General features: G+C 44.4%; 1 protein-coding gene and 1 long non-coding RNA gene across 2 annotated transcripts; one reads left to right on the forward strand and one right to left on the reverse strand.

The window, feature by feature from the left end:
* Positions 1-808: 808 nt before the first annotated feature.
* LOC115409452 (stathmin-like) lies at positions 809-3386 on the reverse strand. The gene is made up of 5 exons (XM_030120654.1): positions 3275-3386; positions 1961-2005; positions 1677-1846; positions 1368-1559; positions 809-1276 (listed from the first exon to the last, which is right to left on the reverse strand). Exons 2-5 carry the CDS (start codon positions 1974-1976, stop codon positions 1202-1204), a joined length of 453 nt encoding a protein of 150 aa, XP_029976514.1. The 5' UTR covers positions 1977-2005; positions 3275-3386; the 3' UTR covers positions 809-1201.
* Positions 1220-2445, forward strand: LOC115409455 (uncharacterized). The gene is made up of 2 exons (XR_003933949.1): positions 1220-1303; positions 2285-2445. It is a non-coding gene; the product is annotated as an uncharacterized LOC115409455 (long non-coding RNA).
* Positions 3387-16326: the final 12940 nt, after the last annotated feature.

Raw genomic sequence — 16326 nt, forward strand, 5'->3', positions numbered from 1 at the left:
GGACAAAATAATTTAAAACTAATGTCTAAATACTAATTTGAGGCCACAGTTTAAAGATTTCAGATGTCTTGAGCTCCCTCCCAAAGTGTCTGTAACCTCCAAAGATGGCAGGAGATGCCAGTAAAATGCGTTTTCTTGCAACACACTAAAATTAAGTACATTACACATGCTGTAATTTCTTGGAATAGCTTGAGTTTTTCCTGCTATAAAGAGTTGTAAACAGTGTGGCTCTCATCAGCAGTGAGGTCAGTTGGAGTTTCCTATAAGCAAATGACTCACTGTTCCAGCAGACGGTGACACACTGTAGTTTGGATTAACAGTTCAACAAGTATATTTGCATGTTTGACCTCCGACGTTCACCTGAATCTGCAATGAACAAACTTTTGAAATGTTGGGAGTGTCAAACTGGATTAAACCTCATGTATGCAGCCATTTGAGTGCATGAAAGAAGATCAAATACACAGAAAGGGTGTGTTGACTTTTTTTTATTTGTTTTAGTACAACAGTTCAAGTCACTAGCCACTGTATCTATTGAAAGATGCCAAAGTGTATTGCTCATATGCATTCCATGTGTTGACCCCTTTTCAGTGATGTTCCATCGGTGGCATCCATTCTCATGTTTAATTCACAGCTATACGTGTGCTTTGAAGACGACCCCCCCATGTTTTTACAAAAGCCAAGAAATCAGCAGCAGCACAGATGCATGACCGGCGGGAAAGGAGACGAGCAAAGCCGCACTAAAACACCTGCATGTATAACAGCCGACGCCCCAATCAAACCTTGTGCTACTTTTTAATTTGTTTTTCTTTTTGTCTTGAATATACAGTAAGTGCCGAGAACAGGTGTGATTCACAGGGACGGATCCAAAACGCACTATGAAATAGGAGTAAAAGACCTATGCATAGAAACATGCTTTCCTCAAAAGGGGATAAATACACACTGCTAATTTTCAAAAAGGGCAAAAAGCTGCACAAGCTACATATCTGATGGATTAGACTGGACGAGAGCGGGGAGGAGGGGGCATGAGCCACATGTAAAACCAGCGCAAGTACACTTAGAGCAGGAGAATTGAAAAATTCACAAAGTGGGACTTGTATTTCAAAAAGGTGGGTAGTGAACACAACAAAAATACTGGCCGAACAAAAAATAAATCAATCTTTGGATACGTAAAAAACCCTATACAATCCCCCGCGTGGAAGCTTCAGTCTTCCGAAGTGCCTTCTGAGCCGGGCTCTTTGGTCTCCTTGTTCTTTCGCACCTCTTCCAACTTTTTGTCCTGAAAGAGACACGAGGAGGAGGAGGAGTCAGACCGACGTCTCCAGCAGAGTGAAAGAACCGTGTGCACGCTCCAAAACAAAATCGCAAACCTTCTCTTTGAATTTCTCGTTCATGGCTGCCATGAGGGCTGTGCGGTTCTCCTTGTTGGCCTCCATCTTCTGGTTGAGCTTCTCCTCGGCCATCTTGCTGAAGTTGTTGTTCTCCTCCATGGCTTTCTGCTGCACCTCCTTCCCGTGCTCGCGCTTCTCAGCTAGGTGCTTCAGGACCTCGGCCTCGTGGTTCTGGAGGAGCAGAGGCGGAGGTTGGCTTCAGCAACAAGCTATTGAGAGACTGAGGGGTTCAGGTCTGAACCAACATGTTTTTATTTAAGTGCACCACATTGAGAACGTTTTTTTTACCTTGCGTCTCTCCTCTGCAGCATCCAGCTTCCTCTGGATCTCCTCCAGCGAGACGTCCTTCTTTTTGGGTTGAGACAGGGGGAAGTCACTCTTGTCTGGGGTCGGAGCGCCCAGGATGACTTCAAAAGCCTGACCAGAGGCCCGCTTGTCGAGCTCTTTGACCTGGATATCTGGACAAATGTGAGAAAACAGGCAACTTGAGGCCAGGAAACATCAATATGAGAATAATTAAGAATTATTATAGTCGCACCATGTAGAATTAATATGTTGAGGACATTATTTACCTTCAGCAGATGCCATCTTTAAAGTGTACTGCAGGTTAAGTCACCCTAAAAGACATGAAAAGAACTAGTCACAATGTGTTTATTTCAAATTAGTGACCTCTAGTGGCGGATTTGCACCATTCATGAAAAAAATGCATTAAAAAAAAACAACCCTGAACGGCGACACCAAGTGGCAACACCGAGTACTGCAAGCAACCACCGCCCATCAATCCACACAAAACCACTTTCACTGGCTTCATGCTGCACACCCACACCATTGTTTATCTTCAAACTTGTGGCTGCAGAGACATTCAGATCAATTCTGCAAGCCATCAAAGAGAAGAGGGAGGAGGAGGAGGAGAGAGAGGAGGATTTCAGCAGCCTGCCCCCTGCTGTGTTAATTGTTAATGAAAGACACCAGCCACGTTTAGCTGAAACAAAAGGCTGTGATCAGGGTGGGTACATGCAGCAGCTCGGTGCAGACAGGCCCGGGCTAGACAGACCGAAAAAAAAAAAAAAATCTGATTAGAGCTCATGAAGCATATCCGAGGGGGGAAGATGATCATCAGGGAGCACCTGTTCCTTTTCACCATGTGTTCAAGCTGCAGGAGGTTTGCACAAATGTGCCAGCTGAACATGCACATGCAGTCATCCTGTGGCACAATAATCAGGAACCACCCATAATATAATGTCAAATATTCAGTAAATATGGGTTGAGTGAGGCGACCACTCCCATGTCACCTTATAATTAAAGCGCTCAACAAAAGTGTCTGGTGGAAGCCCACACCTTTGGCACACTAATCCCACACCCACATCTAACATTTTCATTTCGCTTCTGACGCCTTAAAATCCAGCTTTTAGAGAGCTCCCTGCTGTCTCTGGCTTCCAGCTCCAAACAAAGGCGCTTTTCACTCCAACGAGACGCGCAAACAAAGAGCGGCTGATGGCAGGTTGCTCCCACCAGAGGAGGGAAAAAACCAAATAAAAGAATAAATAAGGAGTATTTCACACAGAGAGAGGGGGTGTGGGAGAAAACAGGGGGGATATGTCGCGACTGAACCGTCGTCTGTTGGTGCCAACTGTGCCAGCGTCTCCCCCAGCATACAATAGACCACCAAGCAGCAGCACAGACCCCCACACGCTCCTGTCGACCGCAGGGCTGGGCATTAACATCAAACACACCAAACGAATTAAAAAAATTAAAATACACCCTCCCTGCACCTGCTTCACAAAAGAAAAATCTATTTCTAATAAATATCCAGTTAGAATTAAATTTAAAAAAATTAGAAGTGCGCTCTTCAGAGCGCGTGAAAAGTGATAAAAATCGTACTCACGGGTGGAGAAGAGGAGTTTGTGGGCTGTAGAGATGCTCTCAGTCAGTCACACCTTCACCGAGCGGAGGATGCTGCGCGCCTCTCCCAGTCTGCCGCGACCCCTGTGCGCGGGCGCGTCGAGCGCGCGCCTTAAAAAAGGGGGCCGTCGCGCGTCACCGCCGCCTGCCATTGGCTGGCGGCTCGGTGACGACCCCCTCTGGTCCTTGTAGTTTTATCAGGCTGGTTTCCACGATCAGGCCACCCATCGTCCACCGCAGAGGCGCTGACAGGACGGTTCATGTTGAAAAACTGAAGTTAAACTATCACGACATCGACATGTAGATGCAGTTTATTCTCACTTTGACTTTCATTTTAGGACTGTTGTGCGTATTTTCAAGTTCTCAGGCTCCAAAAAATGACATGGAGGCCAGATTTGGGCAGCAGGCCTGTAGTTTGAGTCCCAATGGGAGCTCCAGCTTATTGTCTCTGTGTGATTGTAATCGGTAGAAATAAGTTTATTTGTTTCTTTTTTGTTGTTGTTGTTGATCCAGTAAGATTTAAGATCAGCTCAAACACATCTCTATGAGAGCAGGTAGTGTAGAAGAGATGGACAGCGTCTCAGAGGAGTAAGAAACATGGCCGTGCCGGCATCCTGATAAACCGTGAGTGTAGGAGTCTGCCGGGAGTGGCTCGGCTCCTGTTCTTGCTGAGACACACTGTAGCGGTATCTGCACACGCAGCCTTCTCCAGGGAGAAATTAGCAGAAACAAGTGGTGCATGACATCATGGACGACTGCTGCCCGGACCGGTGGGCTGGACGGAGCTGAGAGAGGCAGACGTCTGGGTTTTAAAAAGGACGTGACAGTCAGAACTTACCTTTATTGAAAATACATTAAAAAAAAATGAAAGCAAAATACCCTTTTTAAAAAAAAAAAAAGAGCAGAGAACTTTTAAAACTAATGCAGCTCTCCGTCAAAGCCGAATGATAACTTTTCCATTGTTCTTTTGTCTTTTTTGTTCGTTGATATATAGGGAATTCGTTGAGGAAGTCTTTTCTTTCAGATATGATGTAGAATTTAAGTAATAGCCCTCAAATCTTTCTGCTTCATGTTTCATTGCCTACCCAGCTGGAGTTTCAGGTGTTTTTCAACTAATAATGTAACAATTTTAGACATTTTAAATGTAATAATGTCTTTCATGACAGCTGCCTCTGTGAGATCTGCAATATCTATTGACCCAACAAGCTCACGATATGAGGAAGTGCACCAGAAGACACACAGTATGAATATGTCTCCTGAAATTAAGAATCCCAGGCTGCAATTTTGGTCAATGTCCAATGACAGGATACCCAAAGTTACATCGGAGGGACTCCAACTGGATGGAGAGAAGAGACAACAGGCCTAAAACCACCTGGAGGAGGACGGTGATGAAAGAACTGGACGAGACAGATATATTATGGTGAAAAGCTTGAGTGGCAAAGTGTTACTGTGAGCTGACTCTGATTAAGAGGTTGAGAGAGAGAATTTTATGACATTAATGGAAGTTATATTACTGGCCATTGTTAGGCTCTTGGTTGCTGCAAATACCAAAAACTTATCCTGAATTCGACTTCAATCGACCCAACCCAGCCTGTCTGATTTCCTCACTATTTTTAGCTGAACGTCGCTCCGTCGACAGGATGAGCAGATCTGTTTGTTCAGTCACGGCGATGCTGTGCTGAAAAACTATTTGTAACCACTGCCGCTACGGTTAGATCTATTTTTACTGTTGCCATGTGGATGTCATCTCATCTCGAGATTTGGGCCAGGGATTTATATCAGTGGCGCTTCAGCCGAGACAAATTGGACGTCCTCGCCTCCTGCGGAGCCCTGGTCGGACTGATCAGATGCTTCCAGACAGCCTGGTTCTGTACTCACGCTTCACAGCGAGCGGGGTCACTGCAGTCTGAAGTGAGGCGGTGTTATTCACAGACCTGGCTCTGTGTTCTCTGAAGGTTAGAGGCACAAACCTCCAGAGACTGAGAGGAGAGAGAGAAATACATGACGGCTGCTTTTGGACTTTAAAGTTAGTTGGTCAGTGGAGCTATAAGAGCTGGAGTATCATAGCAGACACTCACATCTGGTTGTTTTCAAGGCGATGTTGGTTTAACCCAGTAGAGGAACTGTATTGCTACTTTTTATTATTACTCAGGTCAATTCGTCTCCCCTTCAAGATACAAATAATGATCGCGAATGTTTTTCTAAGGTTTTGACAGAAAAAATACCAGTACATCCTGAAAAGTTCATGTTTAACGCACTTTTTTTGTCTACAATACCCATCGTCTTTTGGGTCCAACAGTCTTTTGGTTAATCGATTGTCCCCCTCCCCTCCTTAAATGATCATATCTATCTAACAAAGCGTTTCGTATGCACTCCAGATTGAAATTTCCCCCAAGTTGCAGCTCAGATCGCTGAAAAAGCATAATTTTCTATGAGAACATTGTTTAAATCAAAGTTTTACTGACATGAATAAAATCTATACCTAATGTTAAAATACAACATTTCTGATTTTTAACCAAGCTTTTCTAGGATTTTCTCAAACGTGTAACAAGTGGCTCCTTTTCTAAACCTTGAAAAGACACTTGTTGTGAAATCTGAGTCACTCCTCACATGTGACTCAGCGTGACCTTTCACACCATCACGGTCGCTGCCGCACAGTCATCGTTTGTTGCATTTTTCACCTATTAGCGGGACTCAAGTCAACTGAGAGTGGCCGAGCATCTCCGTCCTAATGGGGAGGAGCAGATGGCGCCCACAGCCTGCCAGCATCAGCAACACCCCCGCCCCAGCCTCCACCCCCACCCAGCACCGCTCTCCCTCTCTCTCTCTCTCAGGACAAAGACGGGCGAACGGGAGTCGGAGACAGAGGACGGAGGAACGGAGGAGGGGGGGCTGTCTGTCAGAGCAGTCCAGCAGCCGCACCAGCCAAAGTCTGCACGAGAGTGGTGTGTGTGTGTGTGTGTGTGTGTGTGTGTGTGTGTGTGTGTGTGTGTGTGTGTGTGTGTGTGTGTGCGTGGAGAAGGGATTTGTTCATGTCTGAAGGAGGCGAGGTCTCAGACATTGTTTGTGTTGCTGATTATTTTTTTCATACAATCTGCCTCCTGGATAAGAAACAGACAAACAAAAATAAAGACTTGTTGTATTCAGGCCAGGATATTGGTTGATCAATTATAATATCAAACCCCAAGCTGTTCTCTAAGGATATTTCAAAAGTCTAAAATTTGTTTAAAACACTATTATGTGCAATTTAAACATGATAAAATATGCTGAAATGCATTATACTGACTGAAATCACACATACTGACACCAATTCTGGCTTGTAAAATCTGTAAATTAGATAAAAAGTCTTTCTGGATTAATGATATATTCATGTAATAAACATCAATCAGGTGATCTGACTGCAAAGAAGAGAATGTGACTTTCCTCAATTTATGGTCATTTTTCTTTCTCCACCTTTTCAGACATCTTAACTAGGTATAGATAGGTGTGCGTACAATATAGATTTATTTATTTTGGGACTATGTATATTTATAAAAAAAATAGATTTATTTACAAGGGGTTTATACATTAAACATAGAAATACAACTCTTTGTTTTTTTGCTCCAATTTTTCATGAGCTGAACTCAAAGATTGATGATTTTTTTGTGCACAAAAGTTTGTGTTTCTCTCAAAAATTGTTCACAGATGTCTCTGAATCTGTGTCGAGAGCAGCTCTCCGCCTCACAGGTGTGGCACATCAAGAGTCTGATCAGACAGCAGGGTGATTGCTCAGGTGTGTCGGTTTACCACAATGAAAGGCAGTGTGTGTGAATTCATCTGGCACAAATTAATTAAAAACTGAATTATTAGTTTAACAGTACCAAATTTGGCTCAATAAAGAGTTAACTCTGCACACTGCTCAGAAAAACCATCCGAGCAGAAACCCGAGTGCTTTTAGCTCGCGAACAAAAACTTCAGGTATGAACATGTGGGACAGCGTTTCCAGGCTGAAAGCAAAAACAGCATCCGGCTAAGTGGCGCGCGAGGTTAACTGCATGGAGATTACAGAGCTCCATGATGAAAGGGAGGACAAGTGGCTGCGTGATGGGGGGACGCAGGGGGTCAGCATTAATCTTTGCGTCTCCCACCGAGCCACCGGCGGGTCGCCGCAGCGGCAGCTGAAGCCTTCCTCCAGGACCACGGAGCGGCGAGACCCTCCATTCAGAAGCGCTCAGCCATGCCGGCGTGTGCCGGAGCTCCCAGCCTGACCCACTTTCTGCTCAGTCCGCACAGACGTGGATCCGCCTCCTCCATCCATCCACAGAGGACCACGGGATCCAGGAGTCCCGCATGCCCGTCTCACACATCCAGTAATCCAACACTAATCGACCAGAATAACAACAACACTTGCTGTAAACATCCAAAAACGATGCAAATATGTCCCCCGCTAAGGAGACCTATATGTCAGTCATGTTTAAGTGTAACTTTTACGTAACAGCATGTTACATAATGAACAACTCAGCTGCTCTCCTCTCCGGGAGGCTGGAGGCTGTCTAGAAGTGGTTTGAGCATCCATCTCTGCCCCTGCCTCCCCCCCACTCCCATCGCTGAGTGTGTGTGTGTGTGTGTGTGTGTGTGTGTGTGTGTGTGTGTGTGTGTGTGTGTGTGTGTGTGTGTGTGTGTGTGTGTGTGTGTGCGTGCGTGTGTCAATAAGATCTGGTCACGTGCCGCAAGAATGTGTCGCACAATCAAAACAAACAGAAGATACATGAAAGACAATATTGGAGATTTTGTTTGTGCGTTTCAGGCTTGTGCGAGAAGATTATCTGATGAAATGAGATGTCAAGGTCAAGACAAACGGCTTTCGTATGGATACTGTTGTGTGTGTGTGTGTGTGTGTGTGTGTGTGTGTGTGCAGCCTCCCTGAAGAAAACATAACACGGCTCAACAGATCCATCATCAAGCAACATTTGAGATGTGTCATTTGGGCTCCACCTGGGAGAAACAAAAGAGGATTGTCTGCAGAAACACCTGAGGCGAGGAGGGAGTAATGAATGCTCCCGGAGTGAAGCCCAGCGTGTGGTCCGAGGGAGGGGAGCACATGTGAGGACAAGTCATTACAATCCGTACATGAAGGATCAGAGAGAGTCGGGTCTCAGGCTCCATCCCTGCCGTGTTCTCTTTGATCATGACCCTGGAGTTGAAGGTGGGAAAGACAGAGATTCAGTGCAGTCACAGTGGTGCTCAAAATGACCACGAAGAGGAAACGACCAGAAATGGGCTAACAGAAACCAGAAATTACCACAAAAAAAATACAAACTGACCACAAAGATGTAAAAAAAATATCCAGAAAACTACAAGATAGAGTCAAAATTACCACAAAATTGCCAAAAGTAGACTTTAAAGGAGCTGCATTGGCCCATAAATAGTATTTAAACTACAAGAGAGACCAGAAATGACGACAAAATGACCACTTAGACAACTCAGAACAACAGCAAAGACTGAACTTGATGGAACTTGGAAGAAATAAGAAAAAAACAGAAGTGTAAGTAAGTACTGGTAAATGTTACCTAAATAAGATAAAGAGAGTATTTGCATTGGAGTAACAAGTTCCCACTAACTCCCAATTGATCAACTTAAATAAAACTTTTTTAGATTCAACTGATTTTCAGTTTGAGAATCCGAATGTGATTTATAGAAACCTTCAGAATGAGCAGATTTCTGTCGTTTGTCTCTGTCACCCTCCATCTATAACCTGCAATCGCAGCTGTATCATTGTTATCTGATCTTTGGATTTCCACATGACTCCTCCCATCAGCCCCTCCACCTTTGCCTCGACGTCCCTCTATCTGTGCGCACACAATAGCTCCGTTTTGGGTTTTCTCCCTAATGAGGCCCAGCAGATGGGACCCACACCCTCCCAGGCAGCAGGCAGAGGCACACCGGGCAATGATAACCCTCTTTGTTCCGCTCACACTCCAAAAAACCCCCAGAAAACAACAGTTTTTTTTCACATTGTCAAACAGTAGGAGGCACACAAAGCAGAGATTGATATTAGCATTAAATGACTGGATTAAAAATTCATGCTAGTGGCACCACAGTAGCACCGTTTCAGAAAAGTTGCGTTCTTCTCCTGTTTCAATGGAGGTGGAGTCAGAGTGTTTTTAAAAAGTTCCACAATTGGTAGCCGTTTTCTAAAAGTTGCGTTTTCAGTGGCTTTGTGCAACATTGTCATGAAAACGGACGCCCAAAGCACAACGGAAGTTTCTGTTTTCATTTGAAAGTGTTGCTTAATTCTATTCTAATCAGTTCACCATCAGTTGTGTTTCACTTTATGTCAAGTTTGTATCAAATACACCTCCACAGTTTTTTTTTTTTTTTGCTTGAAAAGTATGTACATGACTAATAAAATAATGCTATTTACATTTCAATTGCAGAAAAAAAGGGCTAATAGTTGTATTTTCACATCTCAACCCTATTGGTGAATCACTTGGTGCATTTTTGTTAATCGAAAAATTGATATTTTTTAATCCTTTTTCTAAGAGAAAAGTGTTTACAGTTTTGTCCTTGTGTTCTTCTCTGTTGAAATTATTGATCAAAACTGCGAAATGTCCAATCTTGATGCCGCTTCAAAGCCAGGCCTTTAAAAATTCAACTGAACTCCTCACACCGCTTAAGTTTTCCTCTTCTCTGACGGCTCGCTTTTTACTGCAATCGAGAGGCAAGTGCCTCGGCTTGAAAACGGGAAGCCACTGAGCTGGAAAAGAATCTGAAATGTAGAAGCTAATACTTTGAAGTTCTCCTCCATATTCACGCTCTGGATAAATATTTCATTTCTGCGTGTCCCTGATGTTCCACGCTAATGCGCCGCAGTCGTCCCCGGCTCAGCCTCGTGGAGAAAGGAGAGCCCCGCCCGTATGGAGGGCGCCGGTTTGAGTCCTGTAGAGGCAGGCCGAGCCCCGGAGCACCGCGAGGGCTGCGGGGATGGTGTGGCAGGCACGTCTGGAGGGGGGGGAGACAAAAAAGATGAGCAGAGGGATGACGGGGGAGAAGAGGGAGCGCTGACTGTGAAGTGAGGCGGGGTGGGGTGGATGGGGCTCCTCGGTGCTGAATCAGGACTTGTTACCATCACACAGGCCTCCGCTGGGACTGTAACGTCAGCGCCGAGGCGAACAAAGGCAGGAGGGAGGTCACGGGGGGATTGACAAAGAAGACCTGCAGGGATGATCCACAGATGGCTGCTGGGGGGCTTCAGAGTGACGGATGACTGTAATGGATCAGAGAACACCTGAAGAGAAATGATGGCAAGTTGTGTTCTTCACTGATTGCTGTGTCTCATTATCATACGAGATTGAAAACCTTATAACAGGATGAAACAAGAGGATCACTGAGCCCACAAAGTTCAGTCAAGGTGTCACTAAACATAACTCAACATTAAAAGAAGTAAGTATTGAAGTATCCTTGTGATTTATATCCATCCATCCATCCATCCATCCATCCATCCTCTATATGAGTTAATTTATCTTCCCCGACAAAGGCCAAAGGCCTATTGCTAGATTGATGGACAAAACACAAGACGTCTGTCTGAAACATGATGAATAGCTGAAAAAGTGCCTACAAATATCCAAAAAGACTGAAAAAGTAGTTTAGAATATATTTTAAATTACCAACCAGAACACCTACACGCTGCTCGTATACTTTCAGGGTAAAGTCCTGTTTCCACCTGGCATTAAAGGATAAGTTTGGTTTAAACAGTTTTCACATTGTTTATAGAGCGAAGTAGAACAATATACTCACCCAGAAGGGTTTTCTGATCTGATAAGTAATCCGGGAGAAATTTAGATCCAAAGTCGAGCTGCAGACATCTGTATACTGTTAGCCAATGGGGCTCCCAAAACGGCTTTAATCGTCCAAAAAATCATTAGTTTCACCAATATTTCCTCATGGTCCGCTCACGCCACTCCTCCACGACAGCCCGGTGTCGCAAAATTGAGGAAATATTGGTGAAACGAATGAGTTTTTGGACGATTAAAGTCGTTTTGGGAGCCGGCGCCACACATGTCCCATTGGCTAACAGTATACGGATGTCTGCAGCTCGACTTTGGGTCTAAATTTCTTCCGAACCACTTATCAGATCAGAAAACCCTTCTGGGTGAGTATATTGTTCTACTTCGTTCTATAAACAGCGTGAAAACTGTTTAAACCGAACTTATCCTTTAAAATGCATCTCAGACGATCCGAGCACAAGTGAAGACACGTGAACAGGCACCAATGCTTGAACTGGTTGCTCTTCTTTCTGTAATTTCAAATGTAGCTCCTATTTTAGAAGGTAATTCGGAATTCTGATTGTTTGCTAAAGATGATCTCTACACCAGAGAGCACATGGCTTTATTGATAAGGTGTCTGACTTCAAAAGGGTCAAGGTTTCAGTTCAAATTTAGAAACCTTATTCCAGCATCTGAAATCAGATCATTTCTTGCGTTCGACCTGCAGTGGTTGATGACTACAAGAAAAAACATTTGACCAGTTAATTTCTGCAGATCTGTAACAGCCATTCAAAGTTAGAAACCTCAATTTCTTTCCTTTTTTTTCCTTTAACCCACAAATGTTAAGACCATGTGCTTTTAACAATCCATTAATTTCTGTAAGGCCAGTAAAATATGTTTTGATTTCAATAATCAAACATCTAAAGAATCAGAGCTATATTTGCCCAAGGCATTGAAGGGATTGCATGAAAAAAACAAACTCTTTTCTTTCCCTGCGTTATCTATTATTCATGCGGTATGTGGCAGTGTCTAACAAGCCTTCGGGTAATTATCATGGTTGCAGAATGGAGTTCTAAATAAAACATCTGGAGAGACATTTTTTAAATTGTTTAAAGAAACAAAAAGAAAACTGTTATTATTATAATACTCTGGCTCTGAACTTGGACCAGTCAGCAAAGTAAACTGACGTGAACCGTTAGATTAGTCGGGGATACGACGGTTTTCTGGTGATAATCATAATCCCAATCTCAGCGATTAGTGTTATCCTGATATTATCGTAGCAACATCCACTCATACAAGCCAGATGTCTGCATGCAGCGCTCAGCCCACTTTATTTTGGATTCTATTTTTTTGGAGGGGGGCTGCGGCTTCTAAGATGGATACGGGACAGTAGGTATCTGTTTTGTTCAGTGCTGGCCTGACGTCCGGCGCTGAGGCCGACTGTCTTCACTTCAGTCTGGATTAAGTACAAAAGCAGTCTCTGGGAAACACTTTGCATCACGTTAAAAGCTCAGCAGTCAGTCCGTTATGGCTGATTCACTGGATTACGACTGTCTGTCTCCTAATATGCCTTTTAATGAAGATGCAATGCATTTTGAATTGCTGTGAAGCACTCCTCTGCTAACAGTGCAAATGGTTTAGTCACTGATGTTTTACTTCACTTAAAAGAATGTAAAGTGTTCATTTGTGTCCTGAACTCATCTTTATGTCAATGTATTTGCTGTTCTCTTGAGTGAACAATAACTGCTCAACATCTATGGTTTAGATTTTAAATATTCTGTACTAGTCTTCCCAGTCTCAGTGAATCCTCTGACTTATTCTCATGCAGAGGAGATATTGATGAGATGGAGCAGACAGAGGAGCGATCCTCGCTGCAGTCTGCTGTTAAAGATAACCAATTAAGAAGGGATTTCAGCTGAGAGATCAGAGCAGATTTGAGAGGATGTCCTTCTCTTTTTCATCTGCTCCCATGAAGGAAAACACTGCTGAAAAGGCGGGTGTGATGCGGCTTCGGAAAAGGCCAAACATGCCAGATTGGGGCGGACGTGGTATCGTTGGCTTGTTGGGTTTTGTGTGAGAATGAGGTCAGGCTAATGCTGGCTTCATCGTATCGAGGGAGAGCGACGCTGAGCCGAGCCGTCTGACAGAGAGCTTATGGAGGGCGAGGAGTAGCACTGTCCTGCTGTGTTTGTGTATGAGTACGATGCCAGGCTTACGCTGCCAGTCTCCGCCCCGTCACTGCTCTGGATGATGTCATGTGTGTGTGTGTGTGTGTGTGTGTGTGTGTGTGTGTGTGTGTGTGTGTGTGTGTGTAGCCTTGTGATCCATCCCTGGACAAAGAATGAAGTCACTGCTCGGCTCGGATGCAGTGGAAGAAAGGAAAAAAGGATCTGATGGACAGATAAACGACTTGACCTCGATGGTGTTGATCTCTCTCTCTCTCACACACACACACACACACACGCCATCCTGTTCACAGATTACACAGCGAGGAAGATCTGATGTCTGACTCTCAGCCTGCTTAATTGTAATGAACTAAATGCTTTCAGCTCTTTGTTTGGTCCTTTTTGTGTTTTTCTCTGCTGAGAAGGTCCCTCAGATGAAAATGTATTATTGTAACCACAAATGGACCAACACAAGGACTTTAACTAGGCCTAACTTTGTTTTTGTGGTTGAACTTCGTCACTTATTTGACATGTATTTCACACACTAGCAGGCCAAAAAATTGAAGAACACACTGCATTTATTCACACAGGGGCCACAAACAGCCCAATCCCATCTTCAGTGGACAGGGCCAGTAAAAGGGTGCCGTAATAACCTTCACATTTAGCGTTTAAAGTTATTTCCTTGTTGTGGGTCAGAGTATGTGTGATGAAAATGTTTATATTTTTACAAAAATGAGATAATTGTGACAGAAAATCACAACAGTGTCAACATAAAACCAATTTTTACTGACAAGGGTTGCAAAATAGTGAAAATTGATTCATGCTTCAGCTGAAGTATTATGCGTGTTTTTAAACTCACCCTGACAGCGTAGCTTTGAAGCTAATGCTAGTTTGCTCACAGCTCGGGTCTGTGTTGAGACGTGGCTGCTTCTCTGAAGAAATTTGTTTTTAAAGAAGTCAGTTTTTTTATTATTATTATTACAATTTTCTCGGTGGTTTGGTGGTCCAGATTGCAGCCTCTTGCGGGCCTGTTTTGGCCCACGGGCCTTATGTTTGACACTCCTGCTGTAGAGGGTTAAAATCTGCAAAGAAATGGGTGAAAAAGTCTCGATGTAAGCACGCCTCCTCCTCTGAGAGGCTTTGAATGAGACGAGGCTTTGAATGGGAATAAGACACAACGTTGCCTTAGATTACCGCTTCACCGAATAATTCCTGCTGCGACTTCCAAACTCTTCTCCTACTCTGTCTCCCTCTCCCTCGCCTTGCATCTTGTTCTTTCCCCTCCTGAGGCTCCTGTGTGTCGGAAATGGCACGTTGCCTTCCACGTGTGGGCTCCTCTACTCGCCGTGCCGCCCGCCTGGCATCGTCTCTCTGTGACCCACGTCTTCATGGCCCCAGTGCTCGTCCTGTTCATACGTCGCTTTCACAGCGGCCGTCTCCTGCAGCCCCTCTCCGGCCCGGTCACCGGTCACTGGGTGAGGGCTGTGCGGTCAGAGATGGAGACTGTAAGAGAAAGAGAGCAGTGGGAGTGCCTTTAAGGCTTCGTGCTCTTCATTCACTTAGCTTCGATTGATGGCACTGTCTGTGTAAGAGGAACTAACTGCGGTGCATCTCTGCGAGGCAATTACACGACAATTTCCTCGAGGAAAGACAATACCTGACCGCTCATACCACTCTGTTCAATTATGTAAGGAGACGGAGTTTTCCTCCACACTGCACTTCTGTGGTGTGGATTTAGAGACAGTGTGACTTCCTCGATAGGATGCACGTATGAACGTCTCCTTCGAATCAGTCCTTCACCTTCCTTTGGTTTGCTTATTGCATACGGTGAAAAAAGAAAAAGGTTCCAAGCTTCTCTCAAGGCCTGGTTACCCTAGCAACTAGTTACGTAGCAGCAGTCTGGGTGAGGGAGGCACCTCAGAGGAGAGGAGGATGCCTGAGAACAGAGGTGGAGACCAACAGACATGTTAGCAAAAACAAAGCTCTTTTTGAACAGCCGGGATGTAAATGGACGGGTTTCACAAAGATGTGATGGTTTACATGATTACACACACAAACAAATGCATAACCAGCAGTCAAAGAGCTGCTGGGGCGTGCACGTGCTGTCTGGGTGGATGCTGGGAGACGAGCCACACATCCTCCATCACCCACCTCACAGGTCAGGAGCAGCTGTTGAAGCACATTAAACTTCAACTCCTGTTTTCCCCCTCAAAAGCCAGCACTACTTTCACAACAGTGGGTGTGTCCACTTACCCTCCTCACCAAAAAAAAAAGCCTGACGTGTGCACCACATGATGTCAAACCAAAGATTTAAATGCAATTCACCATTCTGCTGTTGGAGCTGGTGGTAAAACTGGGCATTTCAGCCATTTTCTTTGTACCAGACATAACAAAGAAAGGCTCCAGTCGAATTCCCAGCGTGATGTGGGGTGAATGATAATCGAGCTGATGTCTCCATCTGCTGCACACCCACAGGAACTGCTGCCTTATGTAACAGCAGGGCGACAACAAACGCTGGATGGAGAGCGGACGCCTCTCTCCTCGTGCGCTCTGTCGCTGCCTTCACAGATGGCTGCTCCAGCGGACACGAGCATGTCGAGCTTAAAAGAACGCATTGATATTTAATGTGCTGAAAGCTTAACAAAGCCTGTGCACCCCTCCCCTCCCAACTGATTACAGCTTCAAACATTCATCACATTGTTTGACTTGGCAAACATTGTGCATCAGGATTTGCTGTATGAGGATCAAGCATCGGACTGTCACTGTATTATAACTAAAATAACAATAAATTATCTGAGGCAGAGATTGTTTTAGGTGTAGACTAATGAAGAGCATAATTTAAAAAAAATGCAAAAATCACTTTAAATTCATCATTTTAAGATTAGAAAGCTCTGAAACTCCTGACCACTAGGGGCGCTCTTTACATTTGAATGATTTTGAGGTCAGTTCAGTGGTTGTTTAATATATTGTTGACACTTTTAAGCACCTTTTTTTTCCAATTTGCTTTAAAATAAGTTATAGAAAATGATGATTAAAATGTTCTGACTCTTAAAATCAAGAGGTCTTCATGACACCCCTCATGAATCTCCCCAGGGTGGGGGTTGGGCCCCCCTGGTTGGGAATCAT

The sequence above is a fragment of the Salarias fasciatus genome, chromosome 22, assembly GCF_902148845.1.
Source record: "Salarias fasciatus chromosome 22, fSalaFa1.1, whole genome shotgun sequence".
NCBI lineage: Eukaryota > Metazoa > Chordata > Actinopteri > Blenniiformes > Blenniidae > Salarias > Salarias fasciatus.